Raw genomic sequence first — 26,245 nt, forward strand, 5'->3', positions numbered from 1 at the left:
CTTGCGCAAATGCTTATTGACAATCGCCTCAAGCATATCAATCATAGATCACATTTTTCGGTTGTTGTAAATTCAATACATAATTATTAAATATGTTTAAAAATTTATTTAACAAAAATAAGAATCATACTTTACAAAAATGTACATTTATTATAATGAACATCAATAGGGAATCTGAATTCACAGATTTCCGACGATCCAGTTACTATGTAAGATTTTTTTAAAATCATTTCAAGAAGTAAACGTTAATATTTTAAAAATGATGCTTCTTAAAATATGCAAATAGTAAAAGATTATAGAGTAATTAAGAAACCATAAGATAACATTTTTCAAAAATCACTCATAAAAATATGATACCTGTACTGTTTGTTGACGCTCTTTGAAAGATTAAGAAACTCTGAGATGAAATTGATCAGAATCTACGTTTGGAGATAAACGATAATATTTCAAAAATACACCGTAAATATACTGAGACCTGTGCTATAAATTGAGATTCCTAGAAAAACTAAGAAAACAGATTAAAATTTCTATGCATAAAATATATATCTTTGCAATGGTTATATAAATTGCTGTCATTTTGGATATAATCAATGTAATCAAAAAATTCTTTAATTGTGTTTTTTAATTGCTTTAATTAAAAGAAAATAATTAATTAGCTTGTAATTATGAAAGAAAGAGAAAAACCGATAGAGTTGTCATCCCAAAAAAAGACACGCAGTAGCGTAGCTGTTACAGAATTGTATTATTATGCTACTTTAGCGCGAGATGCTATATCTATTAATTCAATGACTATTATCAATGAGAGTACATTTAATACTACTATCGTAATATCGAAATTTTATCTAGAGCGTTGCAATATCAATATAAAAAAGATTCTATATTGTCTTCAAACAAATGCGCAGCAATGATCATCGCGTTCGCTTTTAAAAGATGCATATGCATATTGAAAAACAGATGATACTTAAAATATTGTGTAATAGTGAACAAAAATTATAATCTTTTTAAATAGGAACCAAACGTTAATGGGCCATAAAATCAATTTGAATGGAGATATCGCATATGCGATATCGTCCATCCATAGTTTGCTTGTCATTGTCATGATACTGTTAATGACAATGACAATGGTGTACCTGAATGTCTCTAATAATGACAATCTATAACTGATGCCAATAATCGATGATCCACTCGCAAAATCAATTTGATACAAATATATCAATTCATTTTTTATTTATGAGGGATATTACATAAGAAATATTTGTGCTTCTCAAACTGTCTCGATGCTCCTAAAGACAAATAACCGATGTTATATAGACATAATGTGCAAGTACTATATTTCGATTTATTTTTTATTTAACATAAAAGATATACATGTTTATCAGTCTGCTTTTATATTCCTAAGGCATTATGAAATGTAAATACAAACTACGCGTTTACGTAAAATTGTCCTTGAATAAAAATTTATATGACAAAGTTTCGAAATTGACGTCCATCGCTCAACCATCCCTTTTTGGCGTAAAATATTACAAGAAATTGTGTGCATCTTGCTGTATACGCATTTACTACATTTTATTTCATCTCAACATTTATTCGGTTATATATTATAATTTCAGTCTGTCCAAAGTGAAAATACATAGCGCGTTCACTCTTTTCTTTATATTGTAGATCATCGCAGTTGACATACTGAGAAAATATAATGCAATATAGATAAGTAATTGTATGTCAAAAGTTTTTATATCTCTCCGCTATAATCTAATGCAATGATTAATAATAATTTAATGCAATTATAATTAATAATTTTAATGATAAGACATTTAAATAAACTATATGTTTTATTTATATTTTTTTTATTAAATGTGTTATAAATTTCTAGTTTGTAAAAATATTTTATTTACACATATTATATTTCATGTATCGAGCATTATACGAAGTACAGACAGATATGAAAAAGAGGTCTTCAAAACGTTTACTAAAGTTGACAAATTTACCACAATAAAATTCCCAGCTTGAAGCATGGCTGGACCTTCTGTTTGCATAAAGATGAAAACTAGATTCCTTGTCAGTTTCATAGGAAATTCATACCAAGCAATTTGATAAATGGAATATCCTATGTCTTCCATTTGGGACTTTAGATATCTTCCGATAAAACTGTACACTGATAGAGTGACCAAAAAAACAATTTGCACCATTAAACTTTGTGCCATTTTAACTACATCCTTTTCTTTCAATGCTACAATGAACTGAAATCCTGAAAATAAAATATTTGCTTACTGAACACAAATCCTATTTAATTTAATTATAATACCTATTTTGCGAAATGATATTAAATAATTAAATATTTACCCATTACGCATAAACATATACTAGTAATAAAGAGTTCTAGTAATAAAATAAAACTCATAACATCAACAAGTTTCCTTGTCATTTCTATTAAGTAAATATGTCTCTGTATAAGTTTCTTGAAACGATCATAAATTTGCGAATTTGTAGCATCTACATTGGCGAAATGAGACCTTAGAATTTTCATTTGACCACAGATATGTAATATAATGTTGATAAATAGTGCGTCGCTACCTTTATAAAATAAATATACTTTGATAAGGATAATAATATTTATTATTATATAATTATTATTATAATTTACAAATATGTTTCATAATGTAACATACAGGCAATTATTAAATATTGTTATGTAATATAATTTTTAATATAATTCTATTTTGATTTTCAACTTTAAAGTATTTAATTTTTATTTGTTTATTTTTTTATTTTCTATATAATTATAATCTTCATATATGTATGTATATATTTACATAATTATATTTTTTACTACTATTATATTAATTATATTTATAATTTATATTATTTATTTTTTACATAATCATGTAATATGTTTTATATTTATGTGTAATATGTTTTATATTTATGTGTAATTTCGATTTTTGATTTATTTATGATATGTGATATAAATAATTGGAAAATTTTTAATTTTTATTCAAAATTTCCACACACATTTAAAACACATGATAAATAAGATCAAACAAAAGATATATAAATATACGTCGCACAACAAATAAATATTACCTTTATTGCAATTAGACACTATTATTAGTGACATAGATTGTATGATGAAAAATATTTTGTACATGCTTGTTGGAGCATGAAAGTATTTCAGAGTACATTTTGATGGCAATGGATATTCCAACATCATGTTTTCATCCGTTACGTTTCTTTCATCATGATTCATCATAAGAGCTGTTAATGTAAAAACTACTGCAGCATAATAAGAACAAAACAACAGAGGAAATGAAGCGATCCTTGACATGAAAACATGTTTTCGCATAATTATACGTTCTTCTACATTCTTAATTGCTATATAATCCTTAACAGCAGATTTATAATTGTTAATTAAATTGTTTGCATAGATACGGAACCATATTGTCTTCAGCACACCAAGTAATCCGGCAAAGGTGAACATGATAGAGTCTACACTCTTTTCCGCATTAGTGCAGCCCATGTATACCTCAATGGGAGGTAAGATCATTACTATGCCCTGTTGATACGTTATCTAGTGTATAACACTTCGTATTTAGAAACAATATATCTCGACTCTAACTTCAACTGATTTTTATAAGTATTATAATTAAATGTGCTTGATAGTTTTCCCTCTTACTTTCTCTTTTTTTATATTTATATTTATGGTTATTTATATTTTTTATATTTATGTGTGGTTATCTATATATTTATCTCACTGTATTGGTTATCCATATATTTATCTATCTGTTTATCTATATATTTATCTGTATATTTATCTATATATCTATCTATGTTCTGCCTATCTATCTATGTATGTATTTATTTGTAGAATCTAGTGCAGAGAAAATATGTTTACTTTTTAAATAAAATAAATAAATAATGCTATAATTTTACCTTTAGATTTCTTTATAAAAATGTAAAATATTGAATGTAATAATATGTTCAAATATTTAATTTTATGTTACTTAAAAATATATATAAATGAATTACAAAACTCAAGCAAGAAGGTTCTTAGATATTTTTCAATGACTTACGATCGTGTTTAATTATAATGACTTTTAACTAGTATGACTTATCCATTGTGTTATCACTGCTGGCATGTTTCACTGTACATACGTTGTCAAAAAAAAGTTTGTATATTTAATACTACTATCGCAATATCGAAATTTTGCCGCGATACAAAATCAACAGAAAACATTCTATGTTGTCTTTAAACGATCGCGTATCAATGATCATCGTGTTCGCATTCAAAAGGTGCATACCGAAAGACAGATACCAAAGATACTGCGTAATATCGAATAAAAGTTATAGACTTGCAGCGGCCAAACGCCAATGGGCCAAGTAATCAATTTGATAGGAGTCATCGCATATGCGATATCGTCCTTCCACCGCTCGCTTGCCATTGTTGAAATAATGATTCTAACTGATGCCAATAACCGATGATCCGTTCGCTATAGTGAGTTATAATAGGCGCAAGTATTTCAATTCATTTTTTATTCAACATATTACATGTTTATGAGGGTGCTTCTATATTCTTAAGGCAATATGACAAAATACCTACGTAAATAACTACGTTCTTACGTAAAATTGTTGAATAAAAATTTATGATACAATTTTTTAAATTGTTAGCTGTATAGTGAGCAATTATTTCTTTTTGTTGAGTAAGAAAAATGTTGGAAGAAGTGCGCATCTTATTTGTCTGTCTATGCACTTTCTATTGATATTCGTGAGGATAACAATAAATAGTGAAAATTCAAAATCTATTCAATATTTGTTGAAAATATGATAAATATTTGTTCAATATTTGTTAAAAATATGATAAATAACTTATTCTTTTCAATCTATATTTAAGCCATTAAATTTAACTGATAGGGAAATACGCGACACACACACGTAAATAATTGTACATGTTAGAAAATATCGATTCTCAAATTCAATATGATAATGTATTAATATTATAGTAATTTCAACTATGTTAGTATTATTAATATTAGGAAATATTTATTTGACAAGCAGATTATTGTAAGTGAAAAGTTTATTGACGTAACATTCTTAAAAACACTTTTTCATACATTCCTGTTTTTGAAAACATTGTATTGTGCAATTTCAAACATATCAAATATTGTATTTAGAATTTGCAGATTTGTTTCATTCGCAGCTTAGATTTCAAACTTCGAGCATTATACGAAGTACAGATAAATAGGAAAAAGAGGTTTTCAAAATGCTCACATAAGTTGACAGATTGACTAGAATGAAATTTCCAGCCTGAATCGCGACTGAAGATTTTGCCTGCATAAGAATAAAGATTATGTTTCTTGTCAATTTCCTAGGAAAATTATACCAAGCACTTTGATAAATAGAAAATCCTATCTCTTCCATTTCAGATTTCAAATAATTCCCGACAAAACTATATAGCGTTAGTTGTGTCAAGAAGGCACTCAATACCATTAAGCTCTTTCCTATCATTACTGTATTATTGACTTTCAACGCTAAAATAAGCTGAAATCCTGAAAAAAAATGTTTGTTTGCTAAATATAAATTTCTTTTTCTACATTTGTAATTCATATTTCGTTGAACAATTTAGGTTTTTGACATAATATTCACCCATTATACACAATAATATGCTGATAATGAATAATTCCATAAGCAATACGAAACTTATCAAATCAGCAAGTTCCCTGGCCAACATTATCAAGTAACGATGTCTCTGAATTAGCGCGTTGAAACGATCATAGATTCGCGGTCTTGTGATATCAAAATTGACAAAATGGATCCTTAAAATATTCACTTGACCACAAATATGCAGTGTAATATTGAGAAACAACGCGTCATTACCTTTGGGAAATGCATTGATGCACCAAATATCTTATTACATTGAAATTTAAAACAGCATTTATTATTCTAATGTATACTTAAATTACACAGGCCCGCACAGAAATTTTAGGTTCTGTTAGTTACAAAAAGCAGAATAGATGAATTTGATAAATTTTTTGACACTGAAAACGAATCTGGCAGAATTCTCCAGCTCATAAAGTTTTAAGTAATTTGTGATTAAATAATTTAAAAATTATTTGGACCATTTTTATAAATTTGTTATAGGAAACCTAATTTTTCGAAATATTTCTGCCAATGACATTTTATAGAACTATCAGTTTCGTTTTCAACATCAAAAAATCTATCAGATTCACTTTCTACTGTTTGACTGACTCTCGCAGGCCTGTATTATTTTTTTTATAAAAAAATATATCACAAAATATAGTAAATAATATTGCTTTTATATTGTGTGTGTGTATGTGTAACATAATATGCATTGCATAAGGCGCAAAAGTTTTTAAAAAATTTTAAGTTTATTTTAACAATCAATAAAATACATTAAGACTGTCATATGTAATTATTCGTGATATATTAAAAAAATTGCATCTAATCTAATATGTCTTATCAAGAATCTGAACTAGGTGAATTTAGTGCATTTTGAACCATCTTAAAGAAACAGTTTATCGTTAAATTATGCAAACTTCCGCGCCTTGTATTGTTGTCTATAATGCATAAAGAGTGCAATAATATTAATAATATACTATTTAATAAAAAAGTTTTTGTTTTTAAGTAATATTAAATATAGACACAAAATAAAAAATTAGGTCAATATTACCAAGATTAGTTGTAGTCGCCAGTGTCATTATAATAGTTTCGACGATACAGGAAATTTCATATGTGCTCGTTGGAAACTTGAAATATTCTAGAACGCATCTTGATGGTATCGTATATTCCAATACCATATCCTTGTTCGTTATATTAATTCGATTACCTTGGTCATAATATAAAAAAGGAATTATTCCATATATTAGACAACTAAAGTAAGAAAAGCCCAGCATAGAACAGCAAACAATTCTTGCTGCAAAAGCATGTTTTCGCATAATTTCACGATCTTTTATGTTGTCAATGGTTAGATAATCCTTCAGAGCAGAATCATAATTGTTAATTAAACTATTTGCATGAATGCGGAACCAAGTTGTCTTCAGCACACCGAGAAGTCCGCAACAGATTAACATCAGACAGTCTATGTTCTGCTCTATGTCAGTACAACCCATGTATAACTCCATGGAAGGCAAGATCACAACTAGACTCTGTTGATACATTTCTCCATATATGATGTTTCATGTTTAGAAAGAAATTATCTCACTCTTAATTCAATAAATATTTTTTAATGAATATTTCTATTTAAATATTGTGTCTCTCTCTCTTTTTTCTCTCCCCCCTTCTCTTATTCTATAGAATATGATATAAGAAATATTCTTTTTTTCAGATTGATTTATAAAAGCAAAGTATTATACAATTATATTATACATATTTATATATTCATATATGTATGTAATCTTTGAATAAATTAAAAAACGCAAAAAGATATTATTTAACATTTAATAATTTATTTAAAGAAAAAATTTTTTGCGTTAAAATATGAGTACACAATAAAGTTTAACTAATGATAACATTATTTAGAATTTATGTGACATTTTGTAACACGTTACGTAATTTATTTTATATACAATCGTTATAAAATAAAATCACGAAATATTATAACGCACATTTCTCATTATTTTTCTCGAAAATGATTGTATTATTTTCACACGAAAAAAAACATACTCTTGAAATTTAAAAAAGAAATCTTTAATATTGTTAGAATTATTTGACGACTTACAATCCTTATTTATAATTCTCATTCACTGTTATTACTGCTACCAAAATCGTTTCATCATACACATTATCAAACATCTAAAATTTTGACACATTCTCATAGCGACATCGAACTCTTTTTCCAGAATTTTGCAACTTTGAAAATATTCTTGGTTGTCTTCGATCGATCGTGATCGTGTCAAAGATAAATTTCAAATGATACTTACCGCACAACAAGTGCCTAAGGCACAACGAAATAGCGAATAAATGTCATAAACTTGAAGTGGCCATACGCCAATAGGCCACGTAATCAATTTAAAAGGGGTCATCGCGTATGCGATATCGTCCCTCCATCGCTCGCTTGCCATTGTCGAGATAATGATTGTAACCGATGCAAGTAACCAACGATCTGCTGATTATATGAACGTGACACAGGTATTCCTATTTATTTTCTATTCATGAAGAATATTGTGTAAAAAATATTTGGTTATCAAACTGTCTCTATGATCCTAAAGCTAAATAACCGATGTTATATCAATACATAGATATTTTGATTCATTTTTTATTCAAGATAAAAGGTATACATGCTTATCAGTCTGCTTTTATGCTCTTAAGGTATTATGAGATATGGATGCAAACTACGCATTTATGTAAAATTGTCATTGAATAATAAATTATACGACAAAGTTTCTAAATTGTTATCATCGATCATCCGTTCCTTTTCATTGAGTGAAAAGTTACCGAAAAATTTGTGTGCGTTTTGCTCATGCGCATCTAAACTATTTTATTCATCTTGATATTAGTTCGATTAAATAGTGTTGATTCAATCTGTTAAAAGTGAAAATATATAATAAATAACTCACTCTGTTTTTTATATATTGCAGATCAATTCAGGCATTCAATTAGCATATTGAGAAAATATAATGCGATAGATTTAAATAATTGTGTGTGTGTGTGTATGTGTGTGTGTGTGTGTCGTCAGCTAATTTTATGAATATACAGGATGATAACAATCACCTCACCCATCGTGTGCTAATTATTATCGGAACACTGTATATTTCTCTGCTATAATATAATAATTAAATGACTTCAATGAGACAGGTAATAATTCAATGATTATAATTAATAATTTTATTGATAAGACATTTAAATAAACTATATATTTTATTTATATTTTATTTTGTTAAACATGTACTAATTTCTGTTTGTAAAAATATTTTATTTACACATGTTATATTTTATGTCTCAAGCATCATACGAAGTACAGACAGATATGAAAAAGAGGTCTTCAAAATGCTTACTAAAGTTGTCAAATTTATCAGAATAAAATTCCCAGCTTGAAACATGTATGGAGCTTCTGTTTGCATAAAGATGAACACTAGATTCCTCATCAGTTTAATTGGAAATTCATACCAAGCAATTTGATAAATAGAATAACCTATATCTTCCATTAAGGACTTTAGGTAATTTCCGATGAAGCTGTACACTGATAACTTTACCAAAAAAACACTTTGTGCCATTAAACTTTGTCCTATCATAACAGAATCTTTGTCTTTCAATGCTATGATGAACTGAAATCCTGAAAAGAAAATATTTGCCTGCTAAACATAGATTTTTTATGTAACTTAATTTACAATATATATTATGTGGAAATATAAAATAATTTAATATAAAAATAATTTTGAAGGCACAATACAAAATAATTTAATATTTACCCATTATGCATATACATATGCTAATAATAAAGAGCTCTGCTAATAAAATAAGACTAATAACTTCAGCAAGTTCTCTGATCATTCCTATCAAGTAAATATGTCTTTGTATAAGTTTATTGAAATAATCGTAAATTTGTGGACATGTAACATCTAAGTTGGCGAAATGGGATCTTAGAATTTTCATTTGACCACAGACATGTAATGTAACGTTGATAAATAGTGCGTCGCTACCTTTATAAATTAAAAATACATTGACATACAAAAGGGCAATAATATTTGACATTGTAATTAATAAATATGTTTATAATATAACAGATAATTATTGCAAATTGCGTTTTTTGGTACAATTTGATAAAACTCTTAATTTTCAGTTTTTTTAAATATTTAACTTTTATTTATATATATATATATATATATATATATATATATTATATATATTTATATATATTTATATATATATTTATTTATATATATTTATATATATATATATTTATTTATTTATTTAAATAAAAGTTATATCACTTATATTTAAATTTTACATAATTATAATTTTTTAATCTTTTTTCATATACTATATTTTATAAAATGCTTATGCAAATAATGTATGTAATAAAATAAATATATAACGCATACCCTATGGCAGAAATTTTTAGAATTCCTTAAATTCTACAGTGAGCTTCTTTAGCAAATAGTAATGAATTTATATACGTTATTTTCTCTTACGCGTAAAAAACATAACTTTCATTATCTATATAAAAGTTAATTATTACTAAAACATTTTATTATAGATATTTTAAGTATATTGAAATAAAATCCAGAATATTTTATACATGTTATACTAATGTAATTTATGTTAGACTAATAAAATTTAAAAATTTAAATAATTTAGATAACTTAAAATGAGAGAAAGAGAGGGAGGGAGAGAGGGAGAGAGAGAGAGAGAGAGAGAGAGACAGAGAAAGAGAGAGAGAATTGTTATCGAGAAAATGAAAAAAGGACAAGCAATATATAATATCTGACTTGTGAGTATAAATAATATATATAAATGATATATATAAGTCTAATATATAAATAATATATATAATATACTGAAATATACTGTATAATGTAATAAATCTCGATCAAAGTGCTTTTTGAAGCGTATATTTGGCGTAATTTATTCATTTCATTAAGTAAGAATCGTAGAAACAGAAATCTAAAATAATTATAGTTTCGATATAATATTGATTTTTACAAGCAGAAATTATTACTTTAATGATATTTATAGAATCAAATATAATTCGAAGCTTTATCTCGTTCTATTTTTTAATTATTTAAATATAATTTAAATTCAAAACACCCAGCAAAATAATCGAATCATAATTGGAAGTAATTAATATAATAAAAAGTTTTGTGATACATCAATCCTTTAACAAATATTATTTAATTAATCTATATAATCTAAAACACTCCTATATATTTTAATATTCCGTGTATATGTTAAAGTACATAAAATATTTCGGCAATGAATGGACAATAACACGTTCGGCCTTGGTGCGTATGACGCGCTGTGTTTACATCTTTCGGCGTTGCTATCATTCGCACGGCAACATTCGAAGAGTAAGGTGCGAAATACTTCGTATATTGTCAAATTTTCTCTTTAACAATAAAATATCCTATGATTCAACGCAATCGCGATTAGCGTTGAATCATAATTCGCTATGATAATTATAATTAATATACTTGCTATAATACTTGCTAAACTTTTAATTATAATTATTACGCAATTGGGAGTGCCGTGCAAAATGTCTCACGAATGTTGCATATAACTAATCTTAATTAATCTTGTTCTCGGGAGTGAATGTGAGTACAACGAAGAAATAGCAAAGGAAAGAAAAAGCAAATCTGCACTGAGCAACGTACGGAGCAATAATATGTGGTAAATAATTTATATTTTATTTATCATTTATATTTAGACTATATTATATATGTATCATTTATATATTAGATTTATATGTATATATTATTTATATATATATTTTTATCATTTATATTTAGATCATATTAAATATTGCTTGTCCTTTTTCATTCTCTCTCTCTCTCTCTCTCTCTCTCTCTCTCTCTCTCTCTCTCTCTCTCTCTCTCTCTCTCTCCCCCCCCTCCCCCCTCTCTCTCATTCTAAGTTATCTAAATTATATAAATTTTTAAATATATTAATATAACATAAATTACATTATATAACATATATATAAAATATTCTGGATTTTATTTTAATATACTTAAAATATCTATAATAATATGTTCTCGTATTAATTAATATTTTTATGTGGATAGTAATATTTTACAAACTGCTTCACAATATTATATTATTTAGATATTTTATACATAAAACATCTTTTTATTTTCATAAGTTTATTCGAAAAAGAAATTGGTAATTATTTATATTAACAGACATCTCGCCGATGACCTTGATCTTTACATATAGAGGTGAGGATGCTAATTAATTTTTCTCTTTGTTTTATTTGGCAGTCTCTTATAATTTTGAGATATTTAATGAAAAATGTTTGGTGTGATTATAACATAATTTTCTGATTTCTAATTATAACATAATTTTCTATTTTCATCATATACATTTAATACACATACATACATGAGCTGTTAGTGTAAAGAGGCTTCGCCGTTTCCTCTTCATCCTCACTCCGAAAAAAAGTTTCCATTTTGTGTAATAGAAAAGCACAATGAAATTTGGATTATATAATATAATTCAAACCAAATTATAGTTCTAAATCAGAAATAGGTTTGGATTATATCTTCTGAAAGTGTAACATCCACGTAAGGATGTCCGTTAATATAAATAATCACTAATAAATTAATTTAAAAAAAATATATATAATTAATATTATACTACTATTCATTATTTATTATATATAATTATGTGATGTATATATATATATATATATATATATATATAATATACATCACATAATTATATATAAATCATCAATATATAGTATCATTATATATGTATATTTATAATTTGTAATTTAATTTTTTGATTTATAATGTACAAATATTATACATATGTATATTATACATACACATATATATATATATATATATACATATTTTTAAACATATATATATATATATATATATGTTTAAAAATATTATATAATATTATATATGTGTCTAAATATATAATTAAAAATTCTCTTAACTTTTGTTCAAAGTTTCGAGAGACTCATTTATATAATTTAATATAAGAGATGCCATACAACAAATAAATATTACCAAGATTAGCATTAGTCACTACTATCAGTGAAATAGCTTGAATGATGACAAATATTTTGTACATGTTTATTGGAGCATGAAAGTATTTCATAGTACATTTTGATGGTATTGGATATTCTAATACGATATCCTCAGCCGTTACGTTCTGATTCTTTTCATCATGATTCATAAAAGGTGTTAACGTATACACTATACAACAAAAATAAGAGAAGCACAGCAGAGGAAATGAAACAATTTTTGCTATAAAAGCATGTTTTCGCATTATTATACGTTCTTTTATGTTCCCAATTGTCAAATAATCGTTTAATGCAGATTTATAGTTGTTAATTAAATTGCTTGCATAAATGCGGAACAATATTATCTTCAGCACAGCAAGCGATCCGCAAAAGCTTAACATGATACAGTCCACATTTTGTCCCGCGCTAGTACAGCCCATGTACATCTCAATGGGAGGTATGATTACCACTATAGCCTGTTGATATTATCTCGTGTATAACATTTGGTAAGAAACATTATTTAGAAATAATATATTTCGATTCAATTGATTTTTATAAATATTTGTATTTAAATATAAATATATATGCATGTGTTTTCTCTGTCTTTTCTTGCTTTTTAGGGTATATACGTGTTGTATTAGCTCTTACTGCCAATTTCGATTTAATATTTAAAATTCTGTAATATTATTTATTTAATATGTTTTTTTACATGACATTATTAATTATAAATTAGTAAAATTATAAAATAAATTGTGCGTGTGTGTGTGTGTAATAGCATGTTTAGTGTAATATTTATAAATATAATTTTGATCTTAATATATATTGTCAAAAGACATGACCTTAAGTAATCTAAAAAAAATTTTGTTATTATTTATTAAAAAATTATTAATAAATGCTTTTATTAAAATTCATAAATTAAGATCAAAGCATATATCGAAAGATTGATAAATTTAAATTATTTTACATAATTCATATTAGCATTACTATTTATATATTGCATGTACCACATGTATACACTTAGCAAGTACAGATCTTCTCAGATATTAAAATATTTTTAAAAGTTATTTGAAATTATATAAGACCTTCATCATATCAAACAAAATCATCTAAGGATATTATATTATAATTAATAATTACCATATAATATTTCTCAAAAAGAATTGTTATCTTTAATCTTTCTAATTAAAAAAAATAAACATAATAAAGTAACTCAAAAACTCAAGAAAAAAATTCTTCTTACAATTAAATATTTTTCAATGACTTACGATCGCGTTCGATTATAATGTATGACTTATCCATTGTGTTATTACTGCCGGCAAAGCATTTCACTCTATATAAATTGCCATAAATGAAAAAAAAATTTGTATATTTAATATTATTAATTGCAATATCAAAATTTTGTCTGGCAAGATCACGTTGCAAGATTAACGCAGAAGACATTCTGCGTTGTCTTCGAACGATCGCGCGTCAATGATCATCGTGTTCACATGATGTCACAAAAAGTGCGTACCGCGAAACAGGTGCTCAAGATACTGCGTAATAACGAATAAAAGTTATAAACTTGCAATGGCCAAACGCCAATGGGCCAAGAAACTAATTTATAAGAGGTCGTCACGTATGCGATATCGTCCTTCCATCGCTTGCTTGCCATTGTTGACTATGATTATAACTGACGCTAATAACCGATGATCCGCTCACTATAGTGGCGCAAGTATTTCAATTCATTTTTTATTCAACATAATACATATTTATGAGGGTGCTTCTATATTCTTAAGGGATTATGACAAAATACCTACGCAAATAACTACGCTCTTACGTAAAATTGTTGAATAAAAATTTATAATACAATTTTCCATCGTTCACTTGCCATTGTCGAAATAATGACCATAACTGCTGTCGATGTACCGTTTGCTATATCGAACGCAGATATTTACTTATTTTTTATTCAACATGCTGGATATACATGTTTATCTCAATCTGTCTTTTTTTCTTGATACATTACGACAAAATGCATATATAACTACGCTCTTACGGAACATTGTCGTTGAGTAAAAATTTATGATGCAATTTCTAAGTTGTTATCCGTCCATCGAGCAACTATTTTTTTTATCGAGTAATGTAGAAGGCATCATGTGCGTTTTGCTTATATCTATGTATGTACGCACATTGTATTACATTTTATCTTGACATTCGTTTGACTAACATTAAATAATATAGATTTAATTTATTGAAAAATGAAGATATATAAACTAACTCGTTTTTTTTATGTTAATAGTTAATGAAGATATATAAACTAACTCGTTTTTTATGTTAAGTCATCAAAGCTGATATAAAAAAATAATACATTATAAGTAAATAATATTGTATATTAAAGTATAGAAATTTTTTTCTCTTTGTTATAATATTATAATGATATTCAAATATATATATGTATATATTTTTGACATTGCATAAAGTTGATTAATTCAGTTATTGATAGATTATTGTAAATAATGATTATAATTTAATCATTTTATTATGATTTTAATAAACTATTTATGTTATGTATTTCTTTGGTCTCCTGTGTAATAATTTACAATTTGTAAAGTTTATTTATACATCTGTTTAATTTCACGTTTTAAGCTTTATACGAAGATAAAGACAGATATGAAAAAGAGATTTTTAAAATGCTTAGTAAAGTTGACAAATTTATCATAATAAAATTTGCAACTTGAAAGATAACTGGTGAACTTGTTTACATAAATATGAAGACTAGATTTTTCGTTATTTCGTTATTTAGAAAATTCATAGATACTTTGTTAAATAAACAACGCTCCATTTTGAAAGAACTTTTAAAAATAATTATGTTATATATTTGCTATTATTTTGATATAATTTTACTTTAATTCGAAATTATTGTTACTATATACAAAGTTATTATCAACATTATAGTAATAATTATAAAAATAGAAATTTTAATTACAATTTTTTTACTATGTAATTATTATATAATTGGCTCTTTTTCTCAGTGCATGCCATCGGAGATCAAGATAATGATTCTAATTGAGATCAATAATAGATAACGATGTGCTCGCTATATCGACGCAAGTACTTTGCAGGACATTTTTTATTAAGTATGAAGGGTTAGATATATTCATCTGCCCTTTGCATTCTTCGCATTGATACATTATTCACAAAATATATAAAAAATCTATACAAAATTATTGCTGGATAACAGTCTACATAATTACGCTTTCTAAATTATCGGTTATCAAGCAATTACTTTTTTTTGTTACTCAAAATGTCAGGAAAAATTGTATACATTTTCCTTATCACATATATACGTGCACATTATGCTATAATTTATTCCATCTTAATATCTGTTCGACTAAATAATATGAAACTCCATCCAAAAATATGTAATAACTCATTCTTCTTTTATGTTGCAGATTGCAAACTAACAAGAGTTTTATAGATAAATAATAATATTAATTAAATTAAGAATAATAAATAGGTAAATAACTAAATCATTAATTTATAAAAAAATTAAGAATAATATATTAATAAATGATGTAAATAATATTAATAAATTTATAATATTAAATAATATTAATATAATATTAATATTATTAATTTAATATATAATATTAATAAATTAATCAAAAAGAAAATGACATAAGAGCCAACGCGCGGTAGTTGGAACACAGAAGAGCAACTTCTTTCTTTTTTCAATATTAGTTTATTAAAAAACACATTATAATAAGCGCGTTGGCTCTTATGCCATTTTCTTTTTGATTTTTTGATTACTTGAGCCAAGTCTCTAATTATTAAATTTAATAAATTAATATTATTTATAATAAATATTATAAATAATATTAATTTTATATTAAGAAACTTCTTTTTTTCCATTACTGTATAATACAATATATATTATAACATTTTAACAACAATTTCAAAAATATGTATATTTTTTGCCATTACATGAAAAAGATCGATTTGGCACATATACTACTAATATCAATTATATAAGTAACTAATTTATAAGTAATTATTTTAATAAACTATTTATTTTATTACTTTTTCGATCACGCATCATGTACTTACATATTTGTAGAATTCCTTCTTCACTTGTACAGATTTCATGTTTCCAGCATTACACGAAGTACAGATAGATAGGAAAAAGAGGATTTTAAGATACTCATGTATGTTGACAGGTTTATCATTATGAAATTTCCAGCTTGCAAAGCAACTGGATATTCTGTCTGCATAAAAATGAAGATCAAATTCTTCATTAGTTTTGCAGGAAAATCACACCATGCGCTTTGATAGATGGAGAATCTTATGTCTTCCATTTGAGACTTCAGATAATTTCCAATTAAGCTATACACTGTTAATTGTGACAGAAAGGTGCACAGAACCATTAAACTCTTTGTCATCATAACAGTGTCATTATTTTTTAACGCTATCATGAATTGAAGTCCTGTGAACAGAATATTTATCTGTTAAATATATAAATTATTTTTTATAACGTAATTTCGCGAATCGGTCTCACAATTGATACAATATTCACCCATTACACATAATAATATGCTGATAATAAATAGCTCTATCAATAAAATGAAACTGATCATATCGGCCAATTTCCTTGTCAACATTATCAAGTAACAGTGTCTTTGAATTAGCGCGTTGAAACGATCGTGGACTCGCGGACTTGTAACATTAAAATCGACGAAATGGTCTCTCAGAATTTTTACTTGACCGCAAATATGTAATGTGATATTTAGAAATAACGCGTCGTTACCTTTATATATGAAAAAAATTCATTAATTTAATAATTAATATACTCTTTATGTTAATTAAAAGATATGTATCTAAATAATTTTCTTTTATGACAGAAAGATACACGTCATATTAATAAAAGAAATAAAAAATTTTTTTCAAATAAAATAATATAATTACAAGTATATTTCTATAGTGTTTGATTGATACTAGTTAAAGCAAAAATTGCATAAAATTGTCAATCAATAGAATAGACATTATTACCGATATGAGCATTAGTCGACAGTATCATCGCAACAACTTGGATGAGACAAAAAGCTTTATACATGCTTGCTGGAGCATGGAAGTATTCCATAGTACATCCTGAAGGTATCGCATATTTCAATATCGCATCCTCGTTCATTGATCTAGTTATATTGATCTGGTTTCCTTCATCATAACCGAGAAAAGGAATCAGCCCGTATATCATACAACTAAAGTAAGACAAGCATAGCATGGGACAGGAGACGATCCTTCCTATAAAGGCGTGTTTTCGCATAATCGCGCGCTCATCTACGTTTTCAATCGTCAAATAATCATTCATGGCGGAGCTGTAATTGTCAATTAAGCTGTTTGCATAAATGCGGAACCATATCATTTTTAGCACGCCAAGCATTCCGCAACAGATTAACATGATGCAGTCAACATTTTGTTCCGCGTCAGTACAACCCATGCATAGTTCAATGGAAGGCAAGATCACCATTAAACCCTGTTGATATGTTTCTTCGTATATAACATTTTGTATTTAGAAAAAAATGCTTTTGATCTTAATTAAACAAATTTTATTAATATTCATATTTAAGTGCTGATGACAATTTTTTTGTTTTTTTTTCCCGTAATGTAAAGAAAATATTAGATTTCTACACATAGTGTAAGGAAAATATCTTAATTTTCTACACATAATGTAGAAAAAATACTGAATTTAATTTTGATTTAAAATATTATAGATGCAAAATGAAATGAAATAGATTTATTTTTATGTTGTATTTAAATAAATAACGGGAAGATACATATTAAAATAACGTATGTTGAGACTAATAAAAATTTTTTAAATAACAAATTTAAATTAACGACATTTAAAGCACAAGTTTAAATAGCGCTACAATATAAAATAAAATACAATACAAAATAAAAATTCAAAAAAATTATCCACATATATGTATATGACGTTTTACAATATGTTATTTATCTTATTTCTTTTTTACGTGTATTAATATATTATTTATCTTTTACTTTCTTACAATTTTTAATCATAAATGATGAATTTTTGAAATAGTGTAGCATTTATACTATCCACAATATTTACGCTATTCTATCTAAACAATTGAGGAAATATCATACATGAATCATAAAACATAAGAAAAGAATCTTTCTTAAACATTTTCCGACTTACAGGCGTGCTCACTCGATTTATTACATGATCTTATGAGAAAAATTCACCGGAATAAGTCGTCAATATGTTATCAAAATTGTTATCGCAACATCGAGATTTTGTTTGAAGTAGTTATGCTTTGCAACAAATAGAATAATAATAGAAATAATAGAAATTTGTTTAAATTGCCCAATGTGTAACAAGTGAACGATCCGAAGAGAAATAATTCTTATTTTGTTAGAAAAAAATTTTTAATTATTATTTAATAATTGCATAAGTGATTATTTTGATTAAATAATTATTTAAATACATTATATAATAAATCATTAATAATTCTTTTCAGCACATATCAGTAATTAATTTATCGAAATATTTTTAAAATATTATGAAATCAATTAAATCTTTATTGCATGAACCAAAATTATTTTGCACCATATTATAAAAATATTTTTTCGCGAAATTGATATTACATCTGAAAATATAATCTAATTTTAATATTAATAAGTAAAGGCAATTGAATTTTGAAAGTAAGGCTCATAAAAAATAATAATTGTAAAAGATAATAATTGATAATTATAGCAGTAAAAAATGCGAAAATTCCTTTTTATTCTCTGTTAAAGTTAATGTATCATATAAACAAAATTTATAAAATAAAAATATGCATATGTGAAAAAAAATTTATTAAATATTATTTCAAAAATTCATTATTTATTATTTTTAGATAGACTTTTCCATTTTATAAATTCAATATGTATTTATAATTGTGTGTGAACTGATGTATGAATTTAAATGTGAATCAAAAAATTATTTATAATAATGACATTGTATTAAAATGTCAAACATTGCCTTTTACAGTATTATAAAATAAAATTGTGCCCGTATAGTAATTAATAATTAATAATATTTTAAAGAAATTAATATAATGTACATATTAAAAGGCATTTATTATAATATAAAAGTTTTAGATAATTATTTAGTAATAATTATTAGCTATAAAACTATCACATATTAATTAATAAAGTAAGAATTATTTTCCTTCTCAAATCGCTCACTTGTCATACTTTGCATCGTTCTGGAACAATCGCGCATCAATGATTATCGAGTCCAAACTCAAAGAATGCGTACCGCACCGCCGATGCCCAGAGCACTTCGTAATAAAGAATAGAAGTTGTAATTTTGCAGCGGCCAAACACCGATGGGCCATGCAATCAATTTGAACGGGGTCATCGCGTACGCGATATCGTTTTTCCATCGTTTTTCCATCGCCATCTAAATAATGACTGTAACTGATGTCGATGATCCGTTTGCTATATCGACACAATAAACAGCTATTCCGACTCATTTTTTATTTAACTTGATTGAAACTATACCCGCTTATCACAAAATGCAGAAAATATTGTCATGAAGCTTTACGTATTATCATTGGCTAAATATTCATATAGTTATTTTTCTCGAATATTCATAGGGCTATTTTTCTCGAAATTGTTGTCGATATAAAATAACTACCTTTTTATTGTAGGTGAACTGTCAGAGAGGATGTTTACCTATATATATCATTCACTATGTGTTAGGCTTCGAATGTGTGACGTTTCAGTTGACTTGGCAGCTTTTTGAAGAAATATACCACGATTGTATGTTACCAATTTATCCGTTCAAAAAGATAATAAGTAACAAGTAAGTGAGATACATTTTTAAATCAAACTTGAGCCAAATTTCTAATTATTAATTGAGATACATTTTTCTTTTACTTTATAAATTACTTAGAGAAAAACAAACAGTATAAATTAAACGTGTCCTGTTTAAATCTCAAATATATTTATATTTCTGACTTATTCTGAATTATTGAGTAAACATGATTTGCAGCACCGAAAAGTAAGAAACGGATGCTTTCAGAACATTTTTGAAACTATTGAAATCTATATTATAGAATTTACCCGCTCTTATGTGAACAGGCACATTGGCACGAGCTATTATAAAACATAAGTCTCGCACAATGTTTCTAGGTAAATCGTACCAATCGTTCAAGTAAGCCGCTTGAGAAATCGCTTCCGTTTTCGACGATAAAGTCTCCCCCATGTAACTGTACAAGAATAGCTGTATCATTAATACATTGAACGACATTATACTCGTGCCGACAACAGCAAAATCATGTACTGCCAAGGACACGATAAGCTGCAATCCTGAAAAATGCTTGACGTTTATTTTTCGTAATATTTGAATAGACTTTATAATATTAGATTGATTGTAAAGCTAAAATATGCACAATATTTGCGATAAAAGAAATATACAATTTATTTAAAACCCTTTTTTCATACCTAATAAACATATGAGCGACGCGTGAAGAATCAGTTGAGCTATCAAGATGGTATCGAGTGTACTCACGATGCTATCGGCTAAATCCAAAAGCAAACAGTGTCTCTCGGTCAATGCCATCATTTTCATTCTAGTCGAATAACGGTTTTTCATTCCTTTGTGAAATTGCAATAATTCCAGACTGAGTATCTCCAACTGACCGCAAAGATGCATACAAATGCCGAAGAGAAAAACGTCGCTGCCAACATTCCCCATGGCTGTGAACATCAGCTGAATAGTCTGGAGAAGATACATGCCGTAGCAAACGATCGGCACGTCGGAGGGACAGGTCATTTCGTGTGGCAATTCCATCTGTTCCTCGAATCTTGTGACATTTTGTAAAGAAGACGACATCGCAAACGATAAAAGCGGTCCGAATGCCAATGAAACGACGACAACGTACGCGGAACCCATCTGAAAGAAAAAGACGAATCTGCCCAGGTTAGTGTAGCGAAGCATGACCTGTCGATGCTCCTGCCTCGCGATGCACGTCCAATTGTTCGCTGCATTGCACAGATTCTTCATCAGATCATCGCGATGCAGTCGTATCAGCGTTATTTTTATGATGCTCAACATGCTGCATGACGCCAGTACTAACTGGTCGACGATAATACTCAGTATGCCATCCTTATTATAACCAATACTTATGTAGATCACCATGATACTCTGCCGATACAAGTATGTGAGATTTATTTGTATTATATTTTTATAGGAGAAAATAATTTAGACGCAACGTTTAAAATATTGATTGTCAATTTTTCAAAAATGAAGCAGAAACATTTAACAAGCATAAATTGGTCAATGCTAATACTTGAAAATATTTTAATCAATATTTATGTGTATGTATTTTCTAGTTTTTATTTTATATAAATTTAATTTAATTATATAAATTATTAAATTAAACATATAAAATTAAATAAAAGGTTTCAAGTTAATTAATTTTGCACGAAAATTATTAGAATATCATTTTCAAATTCAAAATTTGTTTAAAAGATTTAATAAATTATATAAAAATTTAATGTAAAATTTTTGTAAATAATTATACATATAATTATATAAATTTTATAAATCATATGTATATCATATGTAAATTTTATAAATCATATGTAAATCATATGTATAATTTATATAATATAATATAATTATATAATATAATTTATATAAATAAATTATTTAAAAATTATAAAATAATTAATGTTTAAAAAAAAATTAATAATACCAATATATTGTGTATCATGGAATTAACAATTTGTGCAAAAACTTGTGTTTGTGTGTTATCTGTGATTATATTAAATTGTGAGGAAAAAAATTTCTTTATTGTTCTTGTTACATTTAAAGGAATGTAACACACACATTTCGCCTCATACTTATTATTACTTTCCTTTACAATCAGAAAACTTTTTAATTTACACAATCACGAAGAGATAGTTTCGGACAACAATTCTCATATATCATCAAATTCTTAAACTTACTTGTATGATTATGACAAGTAGGGCACGATATTTTGCAAAATTTCTGTCATGATCCAATGGCCATGAGCCGAGTGGCCACATTGTCCGTCTATACAGAGAAAATTCATGAGCCATTTCTTTATTCCATATGTTGCACGATGCCATCTTTGCATGTTAAAAGTCACGGAATCATTGAGCGTAGTCAGGAGAACTGACGCAGCATTCATTCATTATTGATCGGGATGCACTTTGTTATGCACCCCAAACTTCTTCATGCAGTTTTTAACAACTATTAGTGTATCATTTCTTCAACCCTTGAGTCGGAATTGATTACTCATCGCAATTCGTGAAAACCTAGCCCTAATATGTGTCATTGATACAATAGCGTAATGATAGAGCATATATGTTATTCTTCAATAAAGTCCTCAGTCTATTGCAGAATTTTATCACAAACAAAGTTTTAGCGGAGTTCATGATCGAAGAACATTGATGAACCGAAAGAAATATATAACAAGTAAGCGAGATATATTTTCCTTTTACTTTATAAATCATCCAGAGAAGCAAAAGACAGAAATTAAATGTATCTTATTTAAATCAAGTATATATTTACTTTGATAACAATTATTAAATAAGCATGATCTGCAGCACCGAAAAATAAGAAACTGATGCTTTCAGAACATTCTTGAAACTATTGAGATCAATATTATAGAATTTACCCGCTCTTATGCGAACAGGCACATTGGCTCGTGCTATTATAAAATATAAATCTCGCATAATGTTTGTAGGTAAATCGTACCATTCGCTTAAGTAAGCCGCTTGAGATATCGCTTGCGTTTTCGACGACAGTGTTTCCCCCATGTAACTGTACAAGAATAGCTGTATCATTAAAATATTGAAAGACATTATACTCCTCCAGACAAGAAAAAAATCATGTATCGCCAACGACACGATAAGCTGCAGTCCTGAAAAATATTCGATACATTTATTTTCTATAATAATTGAATTGATTTTATTAATAATTGAATGAATTGATTTTATTAATAATTGAATTGAATTTATTAATAACTAATAATTGAATAAATGAATTTAAATTGAATTTATTAATAATTGAATTGAATTGATTTTATTGTAAATAAAGTAAGTAAAATATTTACGAAAAAAGGGAGTTACGTAATATGTTTAAAATACCTATTAAACATATGAGCAAAGCGTGGAGAATTAATTGAGCTATTAAGATGACATCGAGTAGATACACGATGTCTTTGGCTAGATTCAAAAGCAAACAATGTCTATCGATCAAAGTAATCATTTTCATTCTTTTCCAATAACGATTTTCCTTTTCTTTGTGAAATCGCAATAATTCCAGGCCGAGTATCTCCAATTGACCGCAGAGATGCATGCAAACGGCGAAGAGAAAAACATCGCTGCCAACATTTCCTGTGGATGTGCTGATTAGCTGAACAGACTGGAGAAGGTACATGCCGTAGCAAACGACCGGCACGTTGGAGGGACAGACCATTTCTTGCGGCAATTGCATCTGGTCCTCGGATGTTGTGACGTTTTGTAAAGAAAACGACGTCGCAAGCGACAAAAGCGACCCGACTATCAACGGAGCGATGACAATGTACGCGGAACCCATCTGAAAGAAGAAGACGAATCTACCCAGGTTAGTGTAGCGAAGCATGACCTGTCGATGCTCCTGCCTCGCGATGCACGTCCAATTGTCTGCTGCGTTGCACAGATTCTTCATCAGATCATCGCGATGCAGTCGTATCAGGGTTATTTTTATGATAGTCAAAATACCACATGATGCCAGTACGAATTGGTCGACGATGATATTCAGTACGGCATTCTTGTTGTAACCAATACTTATATAGATCACCATAATAGTCTGTCGACACAAATATATGAAATTTATTATATTTTTAGGAAAATACGTGCCACACGTACAAAATATTTATTGTTAACCATAAAAGAAATTAAAAAAATACAGATTAGTTGACAATAATATACATGAAGATAATATAATATATTTTTATGAATGTTATTTAATTTTCTTTCTATATAAATTTAATATAATTTAATATAATTATAAAATTGTAATTATGTAAATTATTAAATAGCTTACATGCAAATTATAAAAAATCTATAAAATAATTAATTAATATGCTTTACCAAAAATAAATAATAAAAATATTTTTAAATAATATTCTTTAATTAATTATAGAAATATTTTTCATCTCAAATTTAAAATTTATTAAATAAATTTAATAAATCATATAAAAACTTAGTTAAATAAATTAATTAAATTTTAAATTTGAGATGAAAAATATTCCTATAATTATTTTAAAATATTAATTAAAAATATTCTTATTATTAGTTTTTGCTAAAACATCTTAATTAATTATCTTAGAGATTTTTTATAATTTGCATGTAAACTGTTTAATGATTTACATAATTAAAATTTTATAATTATATTAAATTATATTAAATTTATATAGAAAGAAAATTAAATAACATTCATAAAAATTGATTATATTATATTATCTTCATGTATATTATTGGTTTGTACTTTTTTATTTCTTTTATGATTGACAACAAATTATTTAAAAATTATAAAAAAATTCATCAAAGAAATATATTAATGTGTTACGTTACATTATCGATTTTTGCTAAAAATATATTTGTATATATTTGTCTCTAACGATACTAAAGTTTCCAAGAAACTTTCTTTCTGATCAGTTTAGTTTTATTCATAGAAATAAATGTATTACTGACTCAGACAATTCTCTTTATAATTTAAAGATTTTATAGTGCATATAGACAGAAATAGTTTTTTAAAAACAAATTTTATATGTAAATTGTCAAGCTAACAAATTTACCTGTGTGATTACGATAAACAAGGCACGGAATTTTGCAAAATTATTATTGCGATCAAATGGCCACGAGCCAACTGGCCACATTATCCGTCTATAAAGAGAAAATTCATAAGCCATTTCCTTGTTCCATATTTTGCACGACGCCATCCTCGCATGTTAAGGGTCACGGAATCATCGAGTGTAGTCAGGAGAACTGACGCAGCATTCATTCATTATTAATCAAAGTGCATTTACCTATGCACCCCCGAACGTTTTTCCACGTACAACCTTTATCAACCCTCTGGTCAGAATTGATTACTCATCGCAATTCGCGAAAACCTAGCGCTAATACATGTCATTGGTGTAACAGCTTAATGTTAGAGCGCAGATGTCATTTTCCGATATAGGGTTCTCACTCCATTGGGGTGAACTTTATCACATGGAAACAAAGTTTCATCATGTCACGATCGGAAGACATTGACGAACCAAAAGAAATACATTCGCAGGAAGTTCGAAAACTAGTTTATACATACATCATGGAAAACTAGGTGGATAAGTATTTTCTTCTTTTTTTCTCAATTTTGAATATATAAAATTCAGTTTAAAGTAATAGATTTATTAGATGACACTTTTACACATATAATTAAATTATTTCTTTTTTGATTCTCCCTTGAGAAACATTACGTTTTGTATTAGGGAAAGCTTTGCGATATTGTGTGCGGTATTCGTT

At 26.9% G+C, this 26,245-nt stretch overlaps 5 protein-coding genes across 6 annotated transcripts; all 5 read right to left on the reverse strand.

Moving 5' to 3' along the window:
- Positions 1–1,248: 1,248 nt before the first annotated feature.
- LOC109610023 (odorant receptor 13a-like) lies at positions 1,249–4,627 on the reverse strand. Of its 2 annotated transcripts, XR_003122965.1 has the most exons (6): positions 4,296–4,627; positions 3,082–3,550; positions 2,341–2,571; positions 1,986–2,245; positions 1,369–1,680; positions 1,249–1,283 (listed from the first exon to the last, which is right to left on the reverse strand). XR_003122965.1 is itself a non-coding variant. In XM_020027682.2 (5 exons), exons 1-5 carry the CDS (start codon positions 4,434–4,436, stop codon positions 1,567–1,569), a joined length of 1,215 nt encoding a protein of 404 aa, XP_019883241.1. In that variant the 5' UTR covers positions 4,437–4,627; the 3' UTR covers positions 1,255–1,566. The 2 variants fall into 2 exon arrangements, 1 of the variants encoding a protein (XP_019883241.1); XM_020027682.2 differs by having other exon boundaries at positions 1,255–1,680.
- Positions 4,628–5,050: 423 nt separating this feature from the next.
- LOC112637045 lies at positions 5,051–14,387 on the reverse strand. The gene is made up of 8 exons (XM_025409844.1): positions 14,196–14,387; positions 12,690–13,161; positions 9,420–9,650; positions 8,945–9,283; positions 7,932–8,113; positions 6,683–7,157; positions 5,638–5,868; positions 5,051–5,540 (listed from the first exon to the last, which is right to left on the reverse strand). Exons 1-8 carry the CDS (start codon positions 14,334–14,336, stop codon positions 5,200–5,202), a joined length of 2,412 nt encoding a protein of 803 aa, XP_025265629.1. The 5' UTR covers positions 14,337–14,387; the 3' UTR covers positions 5,051–5,199.
- Positions 14,388–16,763: 2,376 nt separating this feature from the next.
- LOC105255470 (odorant receptor 49b) lies at positions 16,764–20,299 on the reverse strand. The gene is made up of 4 exons (XM_025409869.1): positions 19,980–20,299; positions 17,708–18,191; positions 17,235–17,465; positions 16,764–17,144 (listed from the first exon to the last, which is right to left on the reverse strand). The coding sequence occupies exons 1-4, from the start codon at positions 20,121–20,123 to the stop codon at positions 16,804–16,806; spliced, it is 1,200 nt and encodes a 399-aa protein (XP_025265654.1). The 5' UTR covers positions 20,124–20,299; the 3' UTR covers positions 16,764–16,803.
- A 338-nt stretch (positions 20,300–20,637) lies between these two features.
- On the reverse strand, positions 20,638–23,170 carry LOC105255471 (putative odorant receptor 85d). The gene is made up of 3 exons (XM_020028845.2): positions 22,679–23,170; positions 21,170–21,872; positions 20,638–21,034 (listed from the first exon to the last, which is right to left on the reverse strand). Exons 1-3 carry the CDS (start codon positions 22,820–22,822, stop codon positions 20,694–20,696), a joined length of 1,188 nt encoding a protein of 395 aa, XP_019884404.2. The 5' UTR covers positions 22,823–23,170; the 3' UTR covers positions 20,638–20,693.
- LOC112638337 (putative odorant receptor 71a) lies at positions 22,992–25,706 on the reverse strand. The gene is made up of 4 exons (XM_025409845.1): positions 25,540–25,706; positions 23,846–24,548; positions 23,374–23,619; positions 22,992–23,017 (listed from the first exon to the last, which is right to left on the reverse strand). The coding sequence occupies exons 1-4, from the start codon at positions 25,681–25,683 to the stop codon at positions 22,992–22,994; spliced, it is 1,119 nt and encodes a 372-aa protein (XP_025265630.1). The 5' UTR covers positions 25,684–25,706.
- Between the last annotated feature and the right edge of the window lie 539 nt (positions 25,707–26,245).

Source organism: Camponotus floridanus, unplaced genomic scaffold, assembly GCF_003227725.1.
Source record: "Camponotus floridanus strain SB8 unplaced genomic scaffold, Cflo_v7.5 scaffold29, whole genome shotgun sequence".
NCBI classification, from domain to species: Eukaryota; Metazoa; Arthropoda; class Insecta; order Hymenoptera; family Formicidae; genus Camponotus; species Camponotus floridanus.